We start from the raw sequence: 25,027 nt of genomic DNA, 5'->3' as shown, positions 1-25,027 counted from the left end.
ATTAAAATGTCACAAAGCCCTGTTAGTCCATGGTCAGGACTGAGTCTCTAAAGGCATTAATCTCAGACAGAGCAGAGGGTGAGAAGGAGGCCCATCAGAAGGAGCAGCAGGCTGGGGTGGACTGCTCCAGCGAGGTTGGGGAGTGTGCAGTTCTCGTAGGGCTCAAGACAGGCAGCGTAGGCCATGGCATGTGCAATGTAGCTCTGCTCCTGGACCCCGTGGAAAAGGTGTGACATGGGACCTTTGGCAAAGATGGCTACATCCTCTATGCCGTGGGTCTCTGAGTCAAGAGGGACAGGAGCTTGTTGATGGTAGTCGTTTTGCGCTGTAGGAAAATGGGACAGAGGAGCATTGCAGTGTGTTAGCTATATCAGAGTTTTCTGGCACATAAACCAACAAACTGCAAACCGCAGTTAGCACAGACAGAGGTTGTTAAAATGACATGGACACATAACGATCAAATCATAAGATCAAATCCAATACAGCTAAACTGGAAACAATTGAATATCAAAAACTTTATAATGATTGTATTTATTGCAGAACCATATCATTATTGATATCCTTATATTATCGCAGTAGTGATCAGTCATAACATAAGTTAGACAGTCTATGATAAATTCAAGGAGTGGTCCAAGTTTTTGAACAGGGTAATAATATTAATGTTTTTTTTTATTATATGTTGTTATGTATTCATGATTTGATAACATTTATGTTGGGATTAAAGAGGTCTTCTGTTTTTGATTGTAAAACAATCTATGGTATCTGCTGTGTAAAGTTCCTGTCCAAACATGTATACTGCTGGTAAAGTGCTTACATTGTCATCCTTAAAAAATGCTATCATCATTTTGGACGTGTTGCCATTTTTTCATCAAACTGAGTTTCTGTGACAGTAAACCGATAGATTCAGTTATTTGTGCCTGTACAGTAGATATTGTGTCACACCACAAGATGGAGCTATTCTTCCTCAAAAAAGGGTATCAATGATCGCTTACATGAAATCGTCTCATTCACATCTGGGCGTGTTCCATTCACAATCTGGTATCCTGGTCCATTACCATACAAAGCAGTGGTAAAGTGCTTGTTGTCATCAGCCAGTTCACGAGACACTCCTGTAAATCACAGGGCAATATGTAATATTGTTTTATTAAAAAGTTAACATCATCGGATGTTTGTTCAAACATCAGATTATATTAACTTTTTTTTATTACAAATTCTCTCGGCTTAGATCAAATGATTTTTTTTCCAAAAGTGCATTTTACCTAGAACTGAGTTCCCTCTGGCAGAATAACCTCCAAAAGAGAAGACATGGGAGTGGTCAGCAGTGACAACAGACAGAGTCTCCAGTTCATTGGTGAGCTCAGCTGCTCGCCCGATTGCTCGATCAAACTCCACAGCTTCATGGAGAGCCTTTTTGGCTGTCCCTCCGTGGTGGCCATGATCGATTCTCCCTCTTAAAGTCCATAAGAAATGCATTGACATATAAGCATCACTAGTACATTTCTCTAATGAATAATAATATTGTCCATTGAAGAGGCTTGGATTTGCAAGGTGTTCTCAGTTTTGTTGTATATTTCATTTTATACAAAATATTATTGCATGTATTGAAATTGTACAATGAACTAACCAATTAATGATCATGCAACTCCAACGTGTCTAACTAAGATGGTACATTTTCAAAATAAGATATCCACTATTTGATGAGCTAATTAATCCCAAAAGAATGATCAGTGGTGTCACTGCTACTTGGTGTCTAAATTAATCACCACTCAGCTGATCCCTGAATCTCTGATAAGTGTGTTTGGTGCAAGCTTAACATCTTTGCGTTTAACTTGTGGTGCCAATGTGCCAATGAGTCAGTGTTTATATAAACATAACTGATCATATAAAAGGTTATTTCAAAAGCTGACCTTTGATTTGACATTCATTGGATTGTTCACTGTCTGGGAAAGACATGCAGACAGAAATACTTATCTTCTACAAAGAGGAAAAATCCTTTGGGGTTCTTTCTGAGAATCTTAATTGCTTTCTCTGTCATCTCTGTAAGGGAGGGGTCCGTGGCCGGATTACGTTCCAACTCGTAGCGGCAGTCTTTGGGCTCAAACAGACCTGAATGGAGAAAGATGTTGCAGGCTTCACTTTTCCCAGCGAACAAATGCCATGTGTAAAAATATGTAAGCTTTTCTGTGAAAAAGATTATTTTCTAATTATATATAAACTGCAAATCCACATTGTAAAAGAATAAAAGCAGCCCATTCTTCTTATTCAGATTAGGTGGTTATTTAAGCACAAACATAAAGGTTTTACTTGATTATTAAAAACATATTGTGATTATAAAAGTTGTCAATATTTATCCAGAAGCTGAGAGGTTTTAGATCTCTCTTGAAATTTAGAAGATACTTTTCAGTATTCAGAGCACCAAACTCTTGACAGTGTTTATAGACTTTGTTCTAAATATGGGGTGATTGTAACTGGTGAACTGAACAGTTCTTCTTACCCATCAGGAAGTCTGTTTTTGCAGACTTGACAGCATCAAATTCTGCTTTGTTCCAAACATATTTGGCTCTCTGCAGGCAACAATGAACAATGACAAACAAATGGGCAAAGTTAGAAATAATTAATGCTGATGTATGACAGTGAGGGAGAATGAGTGACAATAATATTATTATACATACTCAAACTTGAAACCAGTGAATACACTTGTGGCAGATACCATTTACCTTTTTGTTCTTTAACCACTCCAAAGCAAGATTTTGTCCATCATCTCGGTCTCCTGTCTCTTTTGGATACTCTGGGTCTTGCATGGTTTTGGGAAACATATACTGACGACCTCCACCAAGAATGACCTGCGTGGAGAGATGTGAGGTGAGAGACATACAATTTCAACCGTTTCTATTCATACTCTTACACTGTCAGCTTCTAGCAAATCTTCTGATCCAGTGTGATCCTACTATGCTCTTCAACTGCCCTTTTGATTTACACTGCATGTCTGTGAAACACTAACAGCTACGGAATGAGAGATTTATTTGTAGTGTGTTTGTTTTCTGTCAGGTCTCTCAGACTATAGAAAAATGTGAAGTAGCAGCGAAATCACAAAAACTAGACTTGGTGTTTGGCCTTGAAGACATGTCACCACTTATCAAAGAGATGTTATCAGGTTTACTGACTACTGAGACAATAGCCAGACCTTTTGCTTTTTTATTGCGTCTTTGTGGGAGTTCTTAGACGTTTTGCTTCAGAAATACCTTCATATTAAGACTTACATCTATCTCTGTGTTGTTAACCAGCTGGTAGGCGATATCAGTGCAGCCATTTTGTATCGCCTCGGGGGTGAGATAAGAGTCAGCATACCAGCCGCGGTTGGCAGAGTGAGCGTAGCTCGCAGCTGGGGAGGCGTGCTGCACTCTGGTTGTAGTTACAATTCCAACAGATTTTCCTAAAACACACAAATCTTTATTATTTTATACTGGAATCCATGTTTTCTAATGCCTGGTTAAGCTCTTAATACATCTCAAATGTATCTAGTTTTTTTTATTTAATATTTTGTCGTGAATCAACTAAACATGCAGAAGTATTTTCATTCTATTCCAGAGCCAAATAGTGAGCCAATACTGTTAACTGCAACCTGATTTAAAAAAAAAAAAACTATTTCAGTAATTATGTGCCCTAAAAATTAATTTCGCTGTATTTCATAACATTCAGCAACTGCACTGCACAAATAATATTGTAAGCTTTGTGGATGTGGGCCTACCTGCTTGCTTGGCACGGTGCAGAATAGATGTGACTTCATTCCCATAGGTAGTATGACAGTTGTGCCTTCGGGTGGCAGCAGTTACACCCAGGGTGCCATAGTTGGCTTTAACACCACATAAGTACGCTGTTGCTGTGCCAGCACTGTCTGGCATCTGCTGGTCCACATTGTACGTCTGAAGGGGCCAAAAACAATCACACAATTTAACATCACCATTTATCTCAGGTATTTCCTCAGCTTTCACAAGCCTTTCTCTCTTGAGTGTGTCAGCCTTAGTAAGCTGAACATTAGTAAGTAAGTCGTTGCCTATTGAATTGGGCGGCAAAGCAGGATCAAATTCCGTTTTGTAAATGTTGCAGCAGTAATGAACTTTGTGTCTCCTAACTCGAACCTGACCTTAAGTTATTCTAAGCGTCCACTCTCGTACACAGTCTATGTCACAGATTGACCGACTTGGTTCAGGTAATGACAGGCAAACACTATACTGCATGTCACTTCCCCACACTCCTATCGAATAAAGGCAAAAAATCCCCACAAAAATAAGCTTCTAAAAGAGAAAGTTAAGATTTGCAATAAAAGTGTGAGGTAAGATAGAGGTTGAAAATACTTTAAAAATTCAAATAAAAATATTTTGTTTTTAAATACTTTAATGTTGTGGGATGCTTTTATTCCGCTAAAGCAATAAATATGTGACATTTCATAATTAGGTGTATTAGCTAGTAATAGTAGTATTAGCTGTGTTTCATGGCATGTCTGTATTTTAGAATAATATTGGTCATTATTATTTTATGATAAAAGTAGCATAAAAGAATGTGTGGAATCTTTGAACAGTTAAAACACATTCCTACTAAGCAGTCTGAATGTGATGCTCAAAGTGGGCTGACCTTAGACAGTGCCAGGTGAGGAAAGGTATCCATGACCAGACTAGTCTCCTCCCCAGATTGTCCGGCCAACTGGCCTTTGAGGATCCGGGCAGCAGTCACTGTTGGTACCCCCATACCTGAAAGTAGAGTAGATAACATCAGCCGGGGAGGCACGGGGCTGCCATTGTGTTCTATGAACCTCATAATGCTCAGCTGATGTGAGAGTTTGAAGGGGAGTAAAATACATCCAAGTTATTTACAGTCACCCATGGTTGAAGATATGCAAAGCAAAATACAGTGTTATTTATTTTCCCCGACACACTTTTGTGTATTTCTGGAAAAATCCAGGGTTGCTTGTCTTGTCTTCATATTACAGAATCAGATTCGGTGATGTATTTGATAGTTATGCATCTGTGCTGTTTACGGATTGTCTGTCCATCCGTCTCACGCTGGTGAATCAATCAGGAATGCCCCGAAGGAATTTCTTCAAATTTGGAACAAACATTCACCGGGTTCCAAGGATGAACTGATTAGAATTTGGTGGTCAAAAGTCACTGTGACCTCACAAAACAAATGCGTGGTTACAACTCAATAATGCATACGCTAAGTACAACAAAATGTCACACAAATGTCTAGTAAGATAAATGTATGAAGTCCTCACATTTTAATATATGTAAAAGGTCAAAGGTGGCTTTGTGATTGACCTTTTTTGGTGTTAAAATCCATTAAAGATCCATAAAGGAAATTGCTACACATGCAGTGTAGACTGTGGTCTGGCTTCAGTTCATTTTGTTAGAGTTGGCTCTCCAAGCAGGTGATCAAATATCAACGTTCATCTCCTTCAACCCATGATCTTTTGGGGTCAAATAGAGCATTTGGCTTAGAGTGCAGTCTCACTCTTTTCTTGGTTAACACCACAATGATGACGAGACTCACTCTTTTGAGCTCCAATGGCCTCTTTTCACCTGAATAAATGAACTGAGGTAGAGGGTGAAATACTTGGCAATTTCAAGAAACCACTTAAATAGGAATAGGAAGAAAAATGAAGACTCACCATCCCCCAAGAAGAGGATGAGGTTCTTGGCTTTGTGCAGATTTGGCTGAATATTCAGGGCAGTGTGAAGTGATTGCTTCCCTTTGTTGTTCCAGTAGTCAGCATGAAGCTCTTCCTCTGTTCCAAGACAAAGGCAACATGATTTTTTTGATTTTATACACTTTATTAATCCCCGAGGGGAAATTTCTTCACTACAGCAGGGGGGCTCTCAGGGGGGAGATGCTGCAGCAGGCTGCCACTAGCGCGGCGCCAGGTAACCTGACCTGAGGTGCATGTTTTTGGATGATGGTGCCATCCACAACCTTATATACACAACTCATATAGGTGAAGCTTTTTTTTGTAAGAATAGAGGTACATACTCATCAGTTCTAGCATTATGGACATCAAAAGAGAATTATACTAATAAAAGGACAATGAGAAGAAAAAAAAAATTCAAATAATATTAGAATAAAGACACACAACAAAATAAAAACTAATGACATGAGGTTGATCTTGTGACCTTGTGCAGTCATTACATTAAATCGTAAGCATTTTTTCACACTGTTTTGTGTGTAAAGGAATGGTATAATACATTTGATATTGTTACGCATTCCTTTTTTATGTAAATTATTTTTTAGAGCAGGTACATTTTCCTGCAGCCTCAAAAGAGTTTGTGTAATTTTCTCTTTACTAAGGGAATAATATAATAATATGTAACTTTTTGTATTTTTTTCTTACAAAAATTCAAAGCTAATATGATCATATTTGCATTAAGTGTCTTTACATTGTCCTTGAAATGTAACAACAACTTACCTTGAATGCACAAAGTCCATTGCACAGAGATGAAAATCAATAATCCCGTAAAGATGAGCTTGTGTTTGCTGGCCATTCTGTTCACTATGTGAAATAATTAAAAAAAAAGAAAAAAGCATAAACTTAGTACATTAGCATTTGTCTGCACTCTGAGGTCCCTTTATAGCTGCAGCCTGGGACCAAAGGGCACATGGGGTGTGAACATGAAGTTATGTACACCACACACATGCGCACATACAGACACACATAGAAGAGGGGACGAGGCATTAAACTGCACATTGGCATTTGAAAAGTATACAACAGGATCTAAAAATTGTGTGCAGTAACCAAGTACAGTATGTGGGGTGTTATTAATAAGGCGAGATATGACAGGAATGTTTGTAGTTCACTTTGTTAAGTATTACACGATAACAGTATACAGTTGTGTGGATGGTACATTTTTTGGCAAATGGAGTGAACATTTTGCAAGGTTTTCTCACAACAGCTGCAGTTATCATGCCTAACAGCTAATTTCAATTCTCATCGCATATCTTGACGTCCCTTTGCACACAACAGTCACATCAGACTTCTTACAAAATTTTGCTATATTATCATATGTTGTTTTCCTCACTAGAGTGCATAAAAAAAATGTTGTTTTAATATGTTTTGTTATTGATACATTGGACGGAAATGCTACATTCTTCTTGACTCTGTTCTGAAGTAAGTCTGTTACAGTGCAAAGTTTGCCACAGCAATTTGGACATTTGATCAAGTTTCTGATTTACTAATCTTGATTGTGAGCCCTTACTTATCTTTTTATTGTTGTGTGTATTAGATTCAAATCTGTTTAAGTACAAGCACACCCGTAATTCAAAATGCTTCCTGTTGAATGTTAACCAGCAGGTCACTATTGTCTTATAGCCACTATAAATCATAACATAATGGTAACGATGATGTTAACTTGTATTGCATTATTGTAGATCTGTAGAGCTTATGTTTAACCCGACCACAATTGAGCCAGCATTCACTTCATTAAACCAGTTGTCTAACATTGTTGCAGAATTGACTGATGACATGTGAGTCTGTGTGTGTTCAGGTGGGTCTGACTGTACCTCTGTGTAGTGTTTTTGCAGTGTGGTTTAAAAGCCTCAGTACTTCAAACTTGACTGACCGTTGTGGTTCAGACGGGGTCTAATAGTTTTTTGTCAGTATCAGCATTTGGACGTTTTACAGCAAATGATTTTAGAAGAACTGGTGGACTTCTGACAGAGTCAGTGGAGTGCACATTGTCATTGTTAAAATGACATTCATCGGGGGTGTGTGTGTGTGTGTGTGTGGGGGGGGGGGGTAAAGTAAATAAAAACTGCTGAAATAGCCACAGCATTTCACAGATTGTTTTGCAGGAAGACAGACTGGCAAATCTTCAAAAGGACAATGTCAGTTTTATGTGACTAGAAATGTTTTCTTGAATATTTGTTTCTGAGTGACATTGTGATAAACTGACAAACTGCTCACAACGCTAACAACAACCTTGTATAAACTGTGTGACTGTAATACAATGGAAGGTGTGTCATTTTTGCACTTTGATTTTACTTGCTGCAAGTACAATCGATGTATGAAAACTTTCATTACTTGATTGCTTTTGCTTCGATGTATTTTCATGTGGCAATTTGTTTTAATTTCCAGTTCTGGAAACACAAAGTCATGTGTTAATACTTCTTCTGTGTGTACTTATATGACACACCGTAGTTTCACTCTGGCTGACTATAATAATTGGCCTACTATTTTTCACCTTGTTTTAAATGGTTTAACTATAAATGTTTACATTTGACAAAAATGTGCCATGCCACTTTTGTTATGTTTTTCCATAGATATTAGCAAGACCTATCCTGATTAACACCTTCAATATCAGCTCCTTTTGAGGTTATCTTTATGAAACTCAGAGACCGATAAAATAAAGTGTTATGTTAAAGTAACTGTGATGAAATGAACTGGAGAATAGACTAAAAAGAAAACCAGATTTTTTTTTTTTATGCTCTCATACACTTGCAGAAAAACTGTATAAAAATACATGTAAAATTTTCTTACAAAATACATTCATATACAATCCAAGTGGATTACATCAAGTGATACACAATTCAACAAAGACCATGTACGATTAGGAACCAATGAGGTCGATTTGCATACTTGTTAAAAATAAAAATTAAAAAAAAAGCTACATATTTTCGACTCCTGAAAGACCCAAAAAGATGAACAGCATCTTTATGAGTTCTTGAAAAGTCTGTTGGTGTTGCAGCTCGGCATGGCATAATGGAAGCGATCGAAATCCACATTTCTGCTACCATCATAGAGATTTTTTTTTTTTACCATCTGGACGGTGACAAGCTGTGTCCTGCCTATCTGTCCAAAAGTTGAACAATGACCCTCAGCCTGCTTGTGTGTTTCAAGTTATTCTGGGCAAACCCTCAGATTAATGTGTAAATAGTAAATTACAGCTCATTGTGAGCTTTGCTAGCAGTGATTGTATTTAATTTGTGAATGCAAGGCAAAACTGGAATGAAATGACTTGTTAGTGCAGGTTAGTCACATTGCAAGTATAAGTTGGAAATAGTTTAAATAAAAGATAGCAAGTATTGATGGTCTTGCAATGGAAACAATCGTAGGGTGTGTTTCCTGAATTACTGTTCATGCTGTCATATTTGCATGTGCACAAGCCTGCACTACCTGCCTTTTAGTATGACCCTGAAAAGAGTTAACACAAGCATGTTTAAGCCTGCATTTTCCATCCATGTTATGTACAAGTGCATGTCAATAGTTGAGTGATGTATTTTTCGGTCAACAAATACAGTACCGTGTACGTTAATCCCTGCATTACATTTTGCCAGCCTGTGCGCATACAGTACAAATGTGTGCATGTGCTCTGTGTTTAGTGCATAGTCTGTATTGCTGCATGCGTACAATGCAATCGTGTGACTGTGTGTTGATATGTATGTGTTTGGGGGTCATCTGATCAACCAAAGGAGGCCAAGCAGGCCAAGCATTAGGCTGAGAGGTGTGTTCACACGCCCAGTGGAGGAACGACTGTGAGGGTGAGGAGGGCAGTTCGTGTAGGGCTCCAGACAAGCAGCATAGGCCATGACGTGGGCCACATAGTTCTGCTCCTTCACCCCGTGGAACAGGTGAGCCATTGGACCTTTGGCATAAATCGCTACATCTTCTCCACCATGTGTCTCAGCATCTAATGGGACGGCAGCCTGCTGCATGTACTCCTCATCATCTGGACAGAAACAAGTAGAGCACAGAAGTGTGTCACCAAACAATGTTTATGCCTTTGAGGCAATGCCACCACCTTCACTGTAGTTTTTTTTTTTTTTTTTTTTTTTTTTTTTCAATGTGACTGTGTCACCTTCAGTAATCTATTCACTGAGACGCTGGACTATAAAAATGAAGTCTATTTTACTAAAAATTATTTTAGCACTGCTGTTTTCAAAACCCAGAATGTAATTTAAGTCCCTGAAATTACAGCAAACTTTCTGAAATGAAACAAACAATGCTGGAAAACAAGTATAATAAAGTATTGTAGTATCTTTGGTGTGCTCTATACAAAGGGTCATTATGCAGTATTGTAAATAGATTGTTGCAAAAATCAGTTGGAAACCTGTATTTTCTTTTACCATTACTTTTCTAAAGATTGCAATATTATTTTGGCTTCATAGTCCTCATCAGGATATAGATGCTGATTTTTGCAGTGCTTCATATTTTTCCAGATGGATAGGTTACATATTATTTTGAAAAATAAATCTTTCACTTGTAATTACACATTTACCCAAGGTGCCAGATGGGTTTCAAAAACACAAAATTGGGGATTTTAAAGGGTAATTCATCCCTAGGTAGAGGTCATTTTCTACACTCATGCAAGAACTACAGTGAATGATGCAGAACAAGAGGACGAGGAACTGGATCATTGCTGTCCAACGTTCCACAAAGAAATACAAATAACCTTTTTAAGTACAGTACATGTAGAATATGAGGCCTGTGCAAAGAACAGAACAGATGGGATCATGAATACCATAAACATCATATTTCATGTTTTGCTTTCCAGAGAAAAACACAGACATGAGTCAGCTGTGACCACATCAGTTCAAGTTGTGTGCACACATCAGCACAGACGAGCGCTGCATCTGAAAGACATTAGTTTGTACTTACAATAATCCACCATTGTGATGTTCCCTCTGGTTCCATTTATATGGACATAACCGGGACCGTTAGCGTACAGGATGCTGGTGAAAGGCATTTTGTCGTCAGCTTTCTTTGGTGCCAGACCTGAGTTACAAAGAAATATATGTTTTGGTCTTGTATTTTACATGAAGGTAAAATAAGCACATACACCTTATAACTCTGAGGCCAATTCATTAAAAGTATTTAACATGCAAGTTAAATAGCCAAAATTCTTTTTTTTCTTTATTATACAATCACCTACATGTATGAGTATCTGAAAACAAGATGGATAGGCAAGTTCCACCATTTTCCGCATACTAAAAATCCATTATTCACTTTGTTATTCTTACTCATTTTCACCCTCTGTGTAAATTATATGTTTGAGTATGACTTTAATCTGAACAGCATCCAAGTGTTGGTGCTCTGAATCGTACCAAAGATGGGATTCCCTCGAGGTGTGTTACCACCAAAGGTGAAGACATGAGAGTGGTCAGCAGTGACCACTGTCAGTGTATCAGACTCTCTCGTGAGCTGCGCCGCGCGTTGAATGGCACGGTCGAACATCACAGCTTCTGTCAGGGCTAGTTTGGCAATGCCATCATGGTGGCCATGATCAATTCTCCCTCGTAACAGAAGATAAAAGAAAAGGCACTTAAACCTTGCCCAAAACATATTATAATTTATTTTTTTTAATTAAGAAATAAGTACACAATTTTGGATTGAAGGTTTTCCACATATACCTCAGTATACTTGGGCTTTATACAAGTTTTAAGATCCCATGGGTTATAAATTTCACTCAAAGCAAATATGACCATTTAAACAATTACATTTTCTAACATGCCAAATAAGAATATTCTTGCTGAGTTTTAAGATTAGAGAATTGTCGTAGCCTATAGTACTCATCTTCCACAAACAGGAAGTATCCTTTGGGATTCTTCTTCAGGATTTGAATGGCCTTTTCTGTCATTTCCACAATGGATGGGTCACGGGTGTTATTCCGGAAAACCTCAAATCTCATGTCCTTGGGCTCAAACAGACCTGGAACCGTAGACAAAAAGGAAGTAAGAAGTGTGATGTTTGTTCAGATGGTAGCATGTAAAAGATGCAGCAGCATGCAGACAGCAATGTTGAGCTAAATCTAAATGGGATGCATAAAAGTACAGCTTGAGAGACGATAGATAAATTACTAGAGGACTAAAAGTCAAATGCAAGACTAATGCAGGAGGACTGAACAGTTAGAAACTACTAACTAATCTACTTACCTGGTTATCTGTGGCTACAAAGCTTTGCCTTCTCAATTATAATCCATGCTGCTTACAAGATCATGAAAACCATTACAAATTACTACATTTATTTATCCCCGCTTATTATATTCACATTTGCTATCTTAATTTATATATATTTTTTTTTAAAGTTGGTAACAGTGTTGAGACATATCCTTTCAGGCAGCCATCTGACTGACTGAAAACCTACTTATATCATGGTGACAATTTTAAGGAGCTAACTGCTAGCTTTTGGAAAAGCCTACTTTGTCTCTCTGGGATTCCTTATTTTAAGTATAAGAACACTTTCAAAAGCAGAAGGGATTTCAGACAGTACACATTCATTTCTAACATGAAAGCTGTATAAGTGTGCAAGATGATAAACATGATGACTCTGAGCTGTTGGCAGCTACACACCTGTATTACTGTCATACACATGGTCATAGCCAGGAACGCACCCTTTGATTTTTTTTTTTTTTTGTATCACTGGCTGTGAAGATGAAAACACGAGTTTATTGGTCTCTTGTGTCTAAAGCTTTGGGTAGGTTTCATAAGTTTACTTGTCAATATGTGTATAGCATTAGCAGAGAGCAAATATATGGGGTGTTTCTTTTTTGCCAGTTTATGCTGTGTATGTGTGTTTTGTAAAGGCTACTGCAGTGAGCTGTATGGTGTGTGATGTGTGTCTGCTTATCAGCAACATCTGATGCACAGTATGTTATGTGTTTAACAGACTGACTGTCTATACCCACCCATGAGACGATCAGTAGTTTTAATATTAATCTCATCGAACTGTGTCCTGTGCCAAACGTAGTGAGATTTCTTGTTCTGAAACACAAACCAGAGCACACACAAATCTGTGAGTAGTAGTAATGGTCATCAAAAATAAAGAAACATCTCATGCCAAAATAGTGTTAAATAATCATTAACATTCAATAACTGTGTTGAATAATCGTACTGGTTTAGCCTTCAGCCACACATTAATGAGGTTTTTCTTGTCTTTGCGGTCCCCCTTGCGAGAGTTGGAGGTGGGGTACTCGGGGTCGGGGGTGCCTTTAGGTGTCATGTATATCCTGCCTCCCCCCAGAATCACCTTAAAAGGACACGAAACAGAATGTCGCCATCACACAGAGAAAGTGTGCTGCCCTGTCATTCCAGTTTTCACTTACTGCTAATATCCTACCAGGTATTAATCTGGATTCACTTTACATGTGATGCAAATCATTCTCTGATTTGATGACTAAAACTAAACAGTACGGATTCTTGAGGATCAAGAAGGAAAATGATTATGAGTACAGAATGTTCATATGTTTGAAGCCTTTTTGAATTGTATTGATATTTTGAAGAAGAAAAACCCACATTTTCTATTTATATTCTTAGTATATATCACAGGTGTGACCTAGTTTTGTCATTGTTGGATCTGCATATCTGTGTCTGTAAGGTAGTGGGTTAAAAAGAGACAGTGTTGCCTGAACAGCAAAGCATTACAATCAGTTTGGTGGCTTCATCGATTAAAAAAGATGCCTCTCATCGGCTGTTCATAAAGTCATTGAAGATCTTCTGACTGCAGATCAATGCACCATCAGTACATCAAGTTCTATTCTATATCAGACACCCGGATTTACAGTAATAGCTCATCCCTGTTGTATTGTGTTAAAAGCTACTGTAGACTTTATACCGTCTGATATGTTTCCTTAGTGTGGAATGCATCCCAAAAGGGAAATTATCAAAACTAAATGCAATATGCAGCAACTACCAGTAGAACATACAAACTTAAAGTTGTCACTATACTTTAATGAACTCAATTGCCAGGTGTCTAAAATCAGTGGGACACCACCTACAACAATACAAGTATGAGAAAGGAAGCTAATGGATGAATTTAAAGTTCAGTGTATGCACTGTACTCTCAAACTTAGTCCTGTGTTTTATGTTTTTTTTTCTGCACCATGTTTATCAGTCCTATTCTGTGTCTGTCTTGTAGTGTCTTAAAAAACATTTAAATGGATCAAAGTCCTTGAGCACTTATTTCACTTTCCAAAGAAAATGAGTCATATTCCAGTAAACTCCCTTATGAGCGGCATATTGCAAGGTGATATTACAACCCCTATTATCAATATGAAATTAAAACAATCATAAAAGAGCACATTACTAGTGAAGATAAGCTTTGTTTCAATTATGCAGTGGTATACTAATGTGTATTATACAGAAGTTGCAATAATTGTTTTTTCAGATAGTTTTTGTTCTTACATACATCAATGTCAACGTTGGTGACCAGTTGGGTGGCAATGTCGATACAACCCTGCCGCCGGGCACTGGAAGGGAGATCTACATCACTGTACCAGCTGCGGCTGACAGAGTGGGCGTAGGCAGCAGCAGGGGAGGCATGCTGGACACGGGTGGTGGTCACTATACCTACTGATTTACCTAGACAACAAAAAGACAGCAGTCCTTACCTATCTTCAGATAAGAATATAATCCAAACTGGCTGATCTCTTTAAGACACACACACGAAACAGCTGAGCCATCCAGTGTCTTTACCTTGTGCTTTAGCACGTCGTAGCACTGAGTATACTTCATTGCCGAAGGTTGTGTTGCACTCATAGGCCACTGCTTTAGCACTGAGTCCTACTGTCTTAGCGTTGGCCTTCACCCCACAGTGGTAGGCTGTGGCCGTGCTAGCGCTGTCAGCTACCTGCTTATCCACACTGTAGGTCTGTGGAGGAGAAACACCAATACAATTAAAGCGAGAGGAGGAAATAAACAGATAGTGGATTAAAACAAGAAGTCAGACCGGTTCACCTTTTGCACATTTTATTGTGTTGTAGATTTTATTGTAAATAGATAACATTGCTATTTTTGCTCATCAATCTAACCCCATTAACCCAATTTCCTGCAAATCATTTAAAAATTTAAAACTGAATTATCTCATTTCAAAAAGTATTTGGATATCTACAACACAATCAAATCTGCAAAAAGTGAAGGAATATTTTCTGAATCCACCATATATAGAATAGATAACCAGTCACTCAGGCCACAGATCATCCGAGAAAAGATCTACCAGATTTAGCCAATATACATTTTTCTTGAATTCAGCAAATGCAGACTTGATTATAGGCTGAGACATCACCAAAGACACTAAATACTCATTCATTGTTGCAATTACACATAAGTCACAATAATGTATGGTTTATGTTTGTGTGTTGATTCTAACTAAATCCCTTGAAACTCTTTTGACATAGAGATTTGAGGGCTTTGGCTGCAGGGGAGAGTATAAAACAAGATACGGCATGTTAAGGAAACAAAGCATGTGAAAAATGGATACATACACAAGCCCTCAACCCACCCTTGTACAAACAGGAGTATCCATCTGCAGTGCATGTTTCTCTATCTCTATTTTTCCCATCACTCTTCTTTTTCATCACTGTTCTCCTTCTCTCTATGTGTCACACTGTACTGATTTACCAAGCAACCACAGACACATTTAAAGAATTATATGCATGCACAAGCATGAATACATGCTTGGTAAGCACTTAGCATGTGGTATACCCTTTCTCTCTTGTTCTCACTTTCTGTCTTACATACACACACACATAATCTAAGTGTGTGTGTGTGTGTGTGTGTGTGTGTGTGTGTGTGTGTGTGTGTGTGTGTGTGTGTGTGTGTGTGTGTGTGTGTGTGTGTGTGTGTGTGTGTGTGTGTGTGTGTGTGTGTGTTGTGTTTGTGTGTTGTGTTTGTGTTAGAGGTCACAGAGTGCAAGAACATGTATCTGTGTTCCTGCAACTGTCTTTTTGTCTGAAGTAGAATAAAATACATTTGAAAAAAAAAAAAAAAAACAGCTCAAGTTATATGATGACTCTCTTAAACTGCATTGTTTTCTACACTTGTTGTCACCTTAGACAGGGCCACGTATGGGAAGGTGTCCATGGCCAGCACCATTTCTTCCCCAGAGCCACCCTCCATCTGGCCTCGCAGGATTCGAGCTGCTGACACTGTGGACACGCCCATTCCTGTGAGACAATGATTGACAAATGAAGGTCACTGACGTGGAACATCTACAGTTCATTTTTTAGCTTCGCATCTCAGTCGACTGACATAATGAATTACGTATTAAAGATACAGTGGTTTAGAAATCTGTATTCTGAATGCATTCACATTACATGAAAGTGTTGTTGTTCTAATAGTTGCTTTAAAGGAGGTATTAAAATGTGTCTGTTTCAAAAGCTCTGACTAAAATTGTCATGTTGACAAAAAATAATAGAATAGAATCATTTTCTAATTCAACAAAGTCAAAGCATGTTAAATCCAATAAAATCAATTGAACTCACATATGGACAGGACATTTAAAGCAGTGGTTTTCTAGGAGAACCACATTTTCCAACAAAATCATCACCACGACCAACACTGACTCTTCCGGAAACAATTCAGATACAGTTGGTAGAATATTTAACACATCAACACAAGTTACTGCTGTGTCAAACAATATTCTGTATTCGATCACTTTTTCTAAAGAACATTAAGGAATCTGTTTTAATCTTTTGCTGTGAACTGTTTTAATGTTCTCTCCTGACTTTAAAAAGCCACTCTGGTGCATTTAACTCCCCCTTGAAAGTGACATTCATGAATCTGAGAGGAGGCTCTGAGCAGGAGAGACGCACAAAGAAAACTCAGCGCCGACCACCCAGAAATATGACTCAGTAGGTTTGATTCAAAGCAAAAATTGTCATAAACAAAGAAACAGTCTTAAATCATTGCCTTTAAACCTTTAAACACCATCGCTTACAAAAATCAATTTAATGCCTCGCCAGCTGTAAATGCACCACACAAGTGATAATTAATGTAAGAAGTTTTTTCCAATCAAATCTAATCCAGATGGAAACTTCCCCCAACTGGCAGTAGTTGTCCCAACATATCACAGTGTCAGGGAAGTTTTATTGTTCAGTCCTGGCATAATCTGACACTCCTCTGATGTGGGGTCAAGGTCCGATCAGTACACCCTGACCTTATGAACTAACTGCTCGAGATGAGTGTTGATTATACCTAAACTGGAGACAGCCCGGCTGACTATATGTTGAACAAAATCAAGTCAAGGACACATTTATGTCCTTATCTGGAAGAATGTGTTGATTATAACTGAGCCCGTGTGACAGTTCAGGCAGTGAGGTTTAGCAACCTGGCTCTGCAACATGGTAAGACATCTCTCCTTGAACGAGCTGCTGCCAATAAACATCACTGAGTTGTCATCCGAACAGTCTCCTTTGGCTTCTTCAGTTCATCTCTCCAATTTTTATCACATACAGTACCATATTATTTTGCTAAAGGGGGACACATCTAGTGCCAAGTGGATCTTTAAGGTGGCACACTCAGCACAAAGATGCCCTGTGAAGTTGTTGACCACTAGTGACGTTACAGGGAAACATTTTTGCATGTAGGCGACAGCTGTGGCCAGAGGCATTACTTCTTCTGCTTGTCTCTTGAACACAATCTCTCTTGAGGGAATTTCTTCATATTTGTCACAGTCATTTTGAATCAAGAGTGAACTGATTGGAATTTGGTGGTCAAAGTTCGCTGTGACTTCACAAATCACAGTTGTAGCCACGACTCAAGAATTAATGTGCTAATTATAACACAATTTCACCCAAATCTCAAACAGTATAGAAGGATGAAGTGAGGAGATTTGATATCCAAAAGGTCAACTTCATTATGACATCATCACACTCTGCAATAACACTTATCTGGACATTATTCAATGCCATAACTCAGGAACAGAATGGGGAATTTTGATCCATGTTTCACATTTGGTTAGACACCAAATTAGGGACACTAACCTTGGGTGTCCACCTTGAAACTGTGGTGATTATATAGATCTTATGTGCTGCCAGGTTGAAGATTTGTGTGGAGCTTCCACATTTTAGAATGTGTAGCTTCTTTGCAGCAACATACATATTTGAAGCATTCTCTATTGTACTGGCAACAACTTAGTGTTCAATCAGAATAAGTGTGGTCAAGCATGTGAAAACATACACGGAATATGTTTTTTTGCTTCTTTCAATGAAATTAAACACTAATACAGCAGAGATAGCAGAACAATGAAACCAAATCAAACGAAACAGTCTGATTAACTTCATAAAATTCCTTCAAAGTCTTCCCAACATATATAATATGAATCTGGACAGACGTGGATTTAAACTGCAATTTGAATGATTGTGCAAGGCATAAACCCTGAGCAGGTAGTTCTACAGTTTTTTTTTTAATCGTGCACATATAGGGAGATGTACATGCACCTGTGCAGGTAGAAGCACGTGTTGTTGTTTTTTTTTTTAGCAAGGACTGTAATCCAACTGTTGATAGGAGGAAAGATCCACACTTGAGTGACTTGAGTTTCTTGCAACCTGTCTGATTAACCATCATATATAAACGCTAGAGCACACTGTCTTCGTAGTGTGTCTTAATTTACGGCACGTCTATTCTGCTGAGAGCTGCATGTCATGTATGAAATATAGCCGAGTCGCCTATTTCTCTAGATGATGCGCTGCAGCCACAAGGCATGACAAACACATCTCACAGACTGTGCAGGTGGTCTCTCCTATTAAAATGAGCGTTGAAATGAAAATCAAGACATTTCACAACTGCCGCGCACACGACACTCAAGCAGTGCACGTGTCCCAGGCCTGAGAGATGAATGTCACACTGCGCTATTTCAATCACTACTCACACAACTTCAAGAGTTTGTTTGTCAATTCCATACTAACATAAATTTAAAAAGCAGATTTAGCAGTTTGAACAAAGGAATACAACTTTCCAAAGTTTTTTTTTTCCCAGTCTCATCAGCCCTTTCAAATCGAGACACACACTCTTGCACTACTATTACAGTCCACTGTTCAAACAGTTCTCCCTTTATCAATTCTGAGTACAGCAAGAATATCTGTAAAATCTGAATGCAGTTACAGTTTATACTAATTTGCATATTGAGCTGCATTTGTCAACACAGTGGAAAGTAGCACCTTTTCTGAATAAACTTTAACCACAACTAGGTCAGAACTGACTGTTCACTAGAGTTAATTTTATAGCATGAACCTACCGTCACCGAGGAACAGGATGATGTTCTTGGCCTGGTGCTCCCGAGGACGGAGTGTCAGCGCAGCTTCCAGTGTTTTCTTTGCTTGTGCATCCCAATATCCTGGCTCCCTCTCGAGCTCATGCAGCACTGCTCCATGAAAACACACACATGTAGAATGAGATGGATGCAGGGGGACTGTGAATGGATATGGGCAGATCTCTGAGATAGATTTCGTTGATAAAGATTAAGGCATGTGTGGGATATTGACTGCTTACTATGTGCAGGTGTGGTATGTTAAAGGTCTGCTGCAGAGGAGTTTTACACAAATTGTAAAGTGTCAGTGGGAGCACACACTGATTTTTCTTTGCTTTTCCCTGACACTTTGACACATATTTTGCCTTGGGACAAACAAGAAAAGGGGTTTCTCAAGATGTGTCAAAATGACAAAAACAGCCGAGAAGACACTTTGGTCTCTGTCCATTCATGCCCACTGAGAGGCTCACAGTCAAAAAGGAACATTCCTCCAGCCACACACCAAAATAACGGAAAGACAAACAGTCCATCCCACCGCTTACATAAACAGGTGGGCACAAGCAAAAATATACTGACACAAGTTTTTGTTCATCCACATTAACACACTCCATTACACCCACACACCTGAGTTTGTGCTCATGCACCAAAGCAGTTCAAGGTGTCAAGAACAGTCTGTCCTCTCACACTCAGGTTGAGGTTACCTGCTGGAGTCTCCCTGCGCGTCCATTTGTCTGCCCACAAAGTGCTACTAATATCCCAACCTCAGGCGCCAATAATAACTCTGTCGTCTCCTCACCTTGGCTGTCTGCAGTGTCCCGGCCCAGAGCCATCAGGACGGGGCCCAGAAGGATAACCAAAAGTTTGGGGGCCCTGCAGTGTGGCGTCAGCATCTCGATTCCACGCGACCTGGAGGCTGGAGAGGTTGACATAGCCAGCTTTCAGAGCAGCACCCAGACCAAGAGGCAGAGGCACAGGCAGAGAGTGTGTGTGTGGCTGCTGAGACCTCCAGCCCTGCCTTTATAAAGCCCTGCTGGGTGTGCAGTAAGGAAGGGCCCACGCCAGCTCATAGGCTTAAAGCCACAAAAGGGGGAAGAGGGAATGTGAGAGAAGGAGGAAGAGCCAGGAGAGAGACAGAAAGAGAGAAAGAGAAGCTTGGACCACACACGAGCAGTGTAGCATCACAGCCCCTCGACTTACTTTGACTCCTGAAAAAGCACCCGCCCTGTTTTATTGTTTTAAAAGGTTGCATTAATTTTGTTCCCCCTCCCTTTCCTGCAGGCTCTCACTCTGTATGATAGAGGTTCGAATGGTTCTTTGATGTGGTAAATGTCTAATGGGTTTTTTCATGCAGCAGTCCCCTTTAACAGGGGAGAGAAAAAAAAATGGCTACCCAATTTGTGTTGGCATCCATCATGATACAAATCATAACCGTGCCTCTTTCCATCCCTCCACCCACCCCACCCCCATCAATGTCTTGATTGAGTCTTGATGTGCTCTGGTTTTTATGTCAGGAAAATGGTCATATTTCCATTTCCCCCTCTCTGAATTTTTGCATTTAAAAGACCCCAATATTTTTTCTCTCTCACCAAGTCAACTTGGCTGGTTTTTCAGTGGGAAGTGAAGCAGGGTTAGCATTTTTCTTCTGTGAGGTAGTGGAGCCCGCCTGCAAAATGAAAATATCTTCTCTCTTCTATGCAAACACAACAGTTAATGTGTGAAATGAGGTGAATAGGGCCGACTTTGTTCCACACAGCCAGAAGAATCAAATTCCTGGTGAACGGCTCTCGCCTTGTGAACCCACGAGGCTGAATCATGTTACGATTCAGAGCTCTGGAAGACCTCTGCTTTCTGCCAACCACTCACCCGTTGCCAACAGGGGTTTGTAGTTAGTCACATGTGCCTAATCAAGGATGCAATAAAATCACAGCAGCAATCTGGGTAAAGAGGCCTCACATGATGTGGCCCACACCACATGAACTGGAAAGACCAGCGGTAATGTGCAAAAGCAGGAAAACCTGTATAGGCATGTCTGTCTGTTCATTTGTTATGGGTTTGCCCCTGGGAGAAAGTCTAGCTTTGGTTGGGAAAGTCAAATTAGTTTCCTGTAAGACAAGTGTAAACACCTAATGGCTGTTTTAGGGCTCAGCGTGGATCAACCATCCACCTCAAGGTGCATAGGCGCTTTTGTTGACTGATTATATGGCAAGCTTGAATGCCCTTGAACTCCTGGGAGTTTAATAGACTGACGTGAACAAAACAAAGCACAACAACAACCAACAACTCTGATGTATACGTCACATACAGTTCGGTAATAGATTGAATTCTCTGATAAGCAAAATTCAAACTCAATCAAAGCCACAGTACTTAACCGTATTCAGATGTACATTATATTCCTCATATCAAATCTTGGATTTTAAATACAATCATTTGTAATAGTTATATTTAATGTTTTTGTAGTTTAACAACACCTCATATTTCATTTGCCCCAAGTAAAACGGCAGTGACTACTTAACCTGGCTTCTGATGGAGAGTAACTGGGATATTTATAATATAGCAGATGGTGACTTGTGTACACTATTGAGATCACGAATCCGTGGAAACCGCACAGTGCGGGGCTTTTCTTTGTCATGTGCGGAGTTTAAACAGACTTCCTGTCCTCTCCGACTAAAAAAAGCACATATCCACAAATCTCAAAAGTATGAAGGATCGATCCTGCTAAAGAATAATCATGATCCATTCTGAAGACTAATACTAGCTGTTGCTGAAATAGTTTTAGCGTTAGTTTTGACTATTTAACTCAGAGACACCTATTGCTTCATAGTGATCTCAAATATCACATACAATGGTAAAATTTAACTTGTGGAAGAAGCTCTTTTATATTCTGTTTTGCTGGTTTTGTCTTTTTGTTTCCTCAGTTGATGAAGGGTCCTTTTAGGTGTTGACTGTTACAGTTCATATCAAAAGAACCTAAAACAGACCTTTTTAAGGTACATATAAAACATAAAGCACTCCTTCATTTCAGCATCTGGAGTCAGACTCCTCTAAAAGTGAATTACAAACGTTACACTCCCCGCAGCTTCTTTCTTCTCTGCTCTTACCATGCTGGGCTCCTTTAACCTATAGATTCTGTAAATTACAGTGGTTAGCTAGATTTTGCGTTTAGATTACAACTGGTGCATGGAAATGTTTAGGTTCAGGTTGTCAAAGCGAGTATATACATGTGGGTGGTGCCAGACCACACAGCCACAGTTTCAAAGAAAGGGCCAAATCCTTTCCTTTGACTTTTAAGACATGGTTTTAAAAAGAAAATGTACAGATAACAAAGATATAGGAAAAATAGATTGAGACAGAGATATTGATGGTGAATGCTGCAGATGCTTGAGAGGGCATCTTTGAGAAGGACAGGGAAAGAGGGAAAAGACAGTCTGGCTGCCAGATCTTAAAGAGAATAAAAACAGAGACAGCACTGGTGGAACAATTAAACTATGTCTGCAATGATGCTTGTGATCTATTTTGGCCTTGTCACAAATACCCCCCTTTCCCTCAAACACACACTCATGGAGATTGATATCCACAAGACAGATGACTAATATATCTAGATCAATTTAAGGAGGTACCATAAATGATGTAACCCATATTTATGGGAAGCGCTGGTGACTGAGATCCCATCTCGGAATATTTGGAAGGACAGTCATAAAAGGTTTTACTGCTGCATGGCATGCAACTCAATTGAGGGACAATTAGAGGTGAAGTACCATGAGACCCACAACTAGCCTCGAGACAGCATACTCACAGCAGCTGTGGCAAGAGGTGGCTACCTCAACATCAAACAATCTGACAGCTTTGAGAAGTGGCCTCACTTAGTTTTTAATTGGACTCATAAAATAAATATGGAGCTTATCCTAATTAGGCAAGAGTGTGAGTGTGTGTGTGCACGTTATTCTGTGTGTTTGTTTGTATGAATATAAACATGCCTACCACTCTGTGATGTATTACACTTGTGTTATATCTGATTTCATACCAACAAGCCATAACATGGAAAAAAGTAAATTACAGTAAACCCATTTCCAGGCACATAGAATATATTGCATTTGACATCGTGTCATAAAAAAATGCTTTCATGGCTTCATGGTGACCACATCAAATCTTTGCTTATGGTCGTTGTTGGTTTGTTAACCTTTGCTCTGCTATTTGCTGCCTTAGAAACATCGCAAATATAAAATTCTGACTCACCTGTGCAGCCAAATCTCGTAAGGAGAAGTACGAATGATATATACAGTATCATCTTGCCTCTGCGCCTGAGAATCTCTTCAGCTGTCGGACTTAATTATTTTTCCCCCCAACACTGGTACAGTTCTCCTCACTTCCCTCTTCTTGCTGCTCCACTTTTTCTTCTTATGCTTCTCCCACTTTCTTGGTTCCCTAAATTCTTTGCAATTACAATCTGGTTCTTTTACCTCCTTCTATAACAATAGCTGGCAAGATTTATCACATCCAAGGTGTCCAGAGAGGTAATAAATAACTGATGTAAAACAAAAAAGTTATTTTCCATCCACCACAACCATTTTGTAGCCTTGGCTTACATCTTTTGTTTGAGACAGCGGCAGAGGAGGATGGGGAAACACACTTATTTTAACACGCACACACATGTCTGCACCACCAGCAGCACTCACCTTTTTACCAGTGTGCGTCAGAAATATCCATCAAATCAGAGAGCGGGCCCATTTCCCTCCCCACACTGCCCATCTTTTCCCTCCACATTGCATCGAATCAAAGTGGTTTCTTCTCGCAGTCCTTTGTGGACACGTGTCTGTCAGCAGCTCACACAGGTTTGTGCTTTGTAGTTGGCTGCAGGAAAAGTCTGAATTGGTTTCAGAGGAGTCAAAGTGGGGCAAAGGGTTTGAGGAATGCAGCGCAGAGTCAAAATGCTGTACAATGCAGAGACAGGCATGTGAAAGTAAACGTGTACTACTAAGCTAACTGTTAACTGAAAACCAGGATTATGAAGGAGCACAGATACAGTAGAACTCAGAGAGATGCATTCATATTCAGGATGGTCGAGCGTGGTCTGATGGGACAAAGGAAGACTTCTAATCAACGCACACAACCGTGTCGTACCTGCCTCCCATTCCTCGTTTCCCACTCAACTAAGCACTCTGCTTAACCGAGATCTCCTCCACATCAAACAGCCGTCATTACAGAGGCCATCAAACATGCACAGAAAGATTCAGGGAAGGAGAACAAGAGAGCCGGGAGGGAGGAAGGGAGGTAGTGGTGGTGGTGGTGGTGTGTATGTGTGTGTGTGTGTGTGTGTGTGTGTGTGTGTGTGTGTGTGTGTGTGTGTGTGTGTGTGTGTGTGTGTGTGTGTGTGTGTGTGTGTGTGAGGGGGAGGAGGGTGCAAGAACACTCTTACCGCATACAGAAGCATCATTCAAAACAAATCAATTCCAGCTACAATTTGCCTCACCTGGCAAGACCTTGGGCAAGACCAGGCTGGAACACAAGTTTCCAAAAAAAGTGTAACAAGATTCCCAAATCATTTTTTTTTTTTTTTTTTTTTTAGGCTGGGTGAAAGTAAGGGAAGGCCACAAAAATGAATGTTAGTAAATCAAGAGTCCAGTCAGTGTGGTGGAAAAGCATAAAGTGAAAGTTATGCTGTTCTTCATCATAGCTTTTGTTTTCCTTTTTGAAAGAGGGCCAAAGTGAGTTCCTTTTTCCTGCATGGCCACCCAGGCATGATGCCTTATGGGAGGAACATTGTGTCAGGTGGTGAGGTCAGGAGACTCTGCGACTGGCGCTTGAGGTCAGACTTAGGTTTATTTTCTGAGCCAGGCCTCTGTCCAAAACCATCCTCTGCAGCATCCTCAATATTCTCCAGGTGCTGACCAGACACAGTCTGTCAGCAGCACAAGGAGAACTGCCGTGAGATGGGCTGTTTTTTTTCATTCAATTAGTTTAGAGCGCTTCATCTCTATTTATAAATTGGTCATTTAGGTCACACTGTCATGCATGGATTACCAA

The 25,027-nt window shown here is 39.5% G+C and overlaps 2 protein-coding genes across 2 annotated transcripts; both read right to left on the bottom strand.

Annotated features, from left to right (window-relative positions):
• Positions 1 to 62: 62 nt before the first annotated feature.
• alpi.2 (alkaline phosphatase, intestinal, tandem duplicate 2) lies at positions 63 to 6,533 on the bottom strand. Its single transcript, XM_069702207.1, has 11 exons — positions 6,458 to 6,533; positions 5,666 to 5,782; positions 4,633 to 4,748; positions 3,749 to 3,923; positions 3,261 to 3,433; positions 2,718 to 2,843; positions 2,495 to 2,564; positions 1,968 to 2,106; positions 1,260 to 1,450; positions 993 to 1,109; positions 63 to 325 (listed from the first exon to the last, which is right to left on the bottom strand). The coding sequence occupies exons 1-11, from the start codon at positions 6,531 to 6,533 to the stop codon at positions 63 to 65; spliced, it is 1,563 nt and encodes a 520-aa protein (XP_069558308.1).
• A 1,942-nt stretch (positions 6,534 to 8,475) lies between these two features.
• Positions 8,476 to 23,579, bottom strand: alpi.1 (alkaline phosphatase, intestinal, tandem duplicate 1). Its single transcript, XM_069702206.1, has 12 exons — positions 23,240 to 23,579; positions 19,803 to 19,919; positions 18,995 to 19,120; positions 15,808 to 15,923; positions 14,455 to 14,629; positions 14,168 to 14,340; positions 12,875 to 13,009; positions 12,669 to 12,738; positions 11,558 to 11,692; positions 11,089 to 11,280; positions 10,643 to 10,759; positions 8,476 to 9,713 (listed from the first exon to the last, which is right to left on the bottom strand). The coding sequence occupies exons 1-12, from the start codon at positions 23,289 to 23,291 to the stop codon at positions 9,439 to 9,441; spliced, it is 1,683 nt and encodes a 560-aa protein (XP_069558307.1). The 5' UTR covers positions 23,292 to 23,579; the 3' UTR covers positions 8,476 to 9,438.
• Between the last annotated feature and the right edge of the window lie 1,448 nt (positions 23,580 to 25,027).

This window comes from Brachyistius frenatus, unplaced genomic scaffold (assembly GCF_029030835.1).
Source record: "Brachyistius frenatus isolate BFR_SWC_R1_liver_20210118 unplaced genomic scaffold, ASM2903083v1 Contig_41, whole genome shotgun sequence".
Taxonomy (NCBI): domain Eukaryota; kingdom Metazoa; phylum Chordata; class Actinopteri; family Embiotocidae; genus Brachyistius; species Brachyistius frenatus.
The sequence above is the reverse complement of the archived record's forward strand: the minus strand, read 5'-3'. Positions and strand labels throughout refer to the sequence as shown.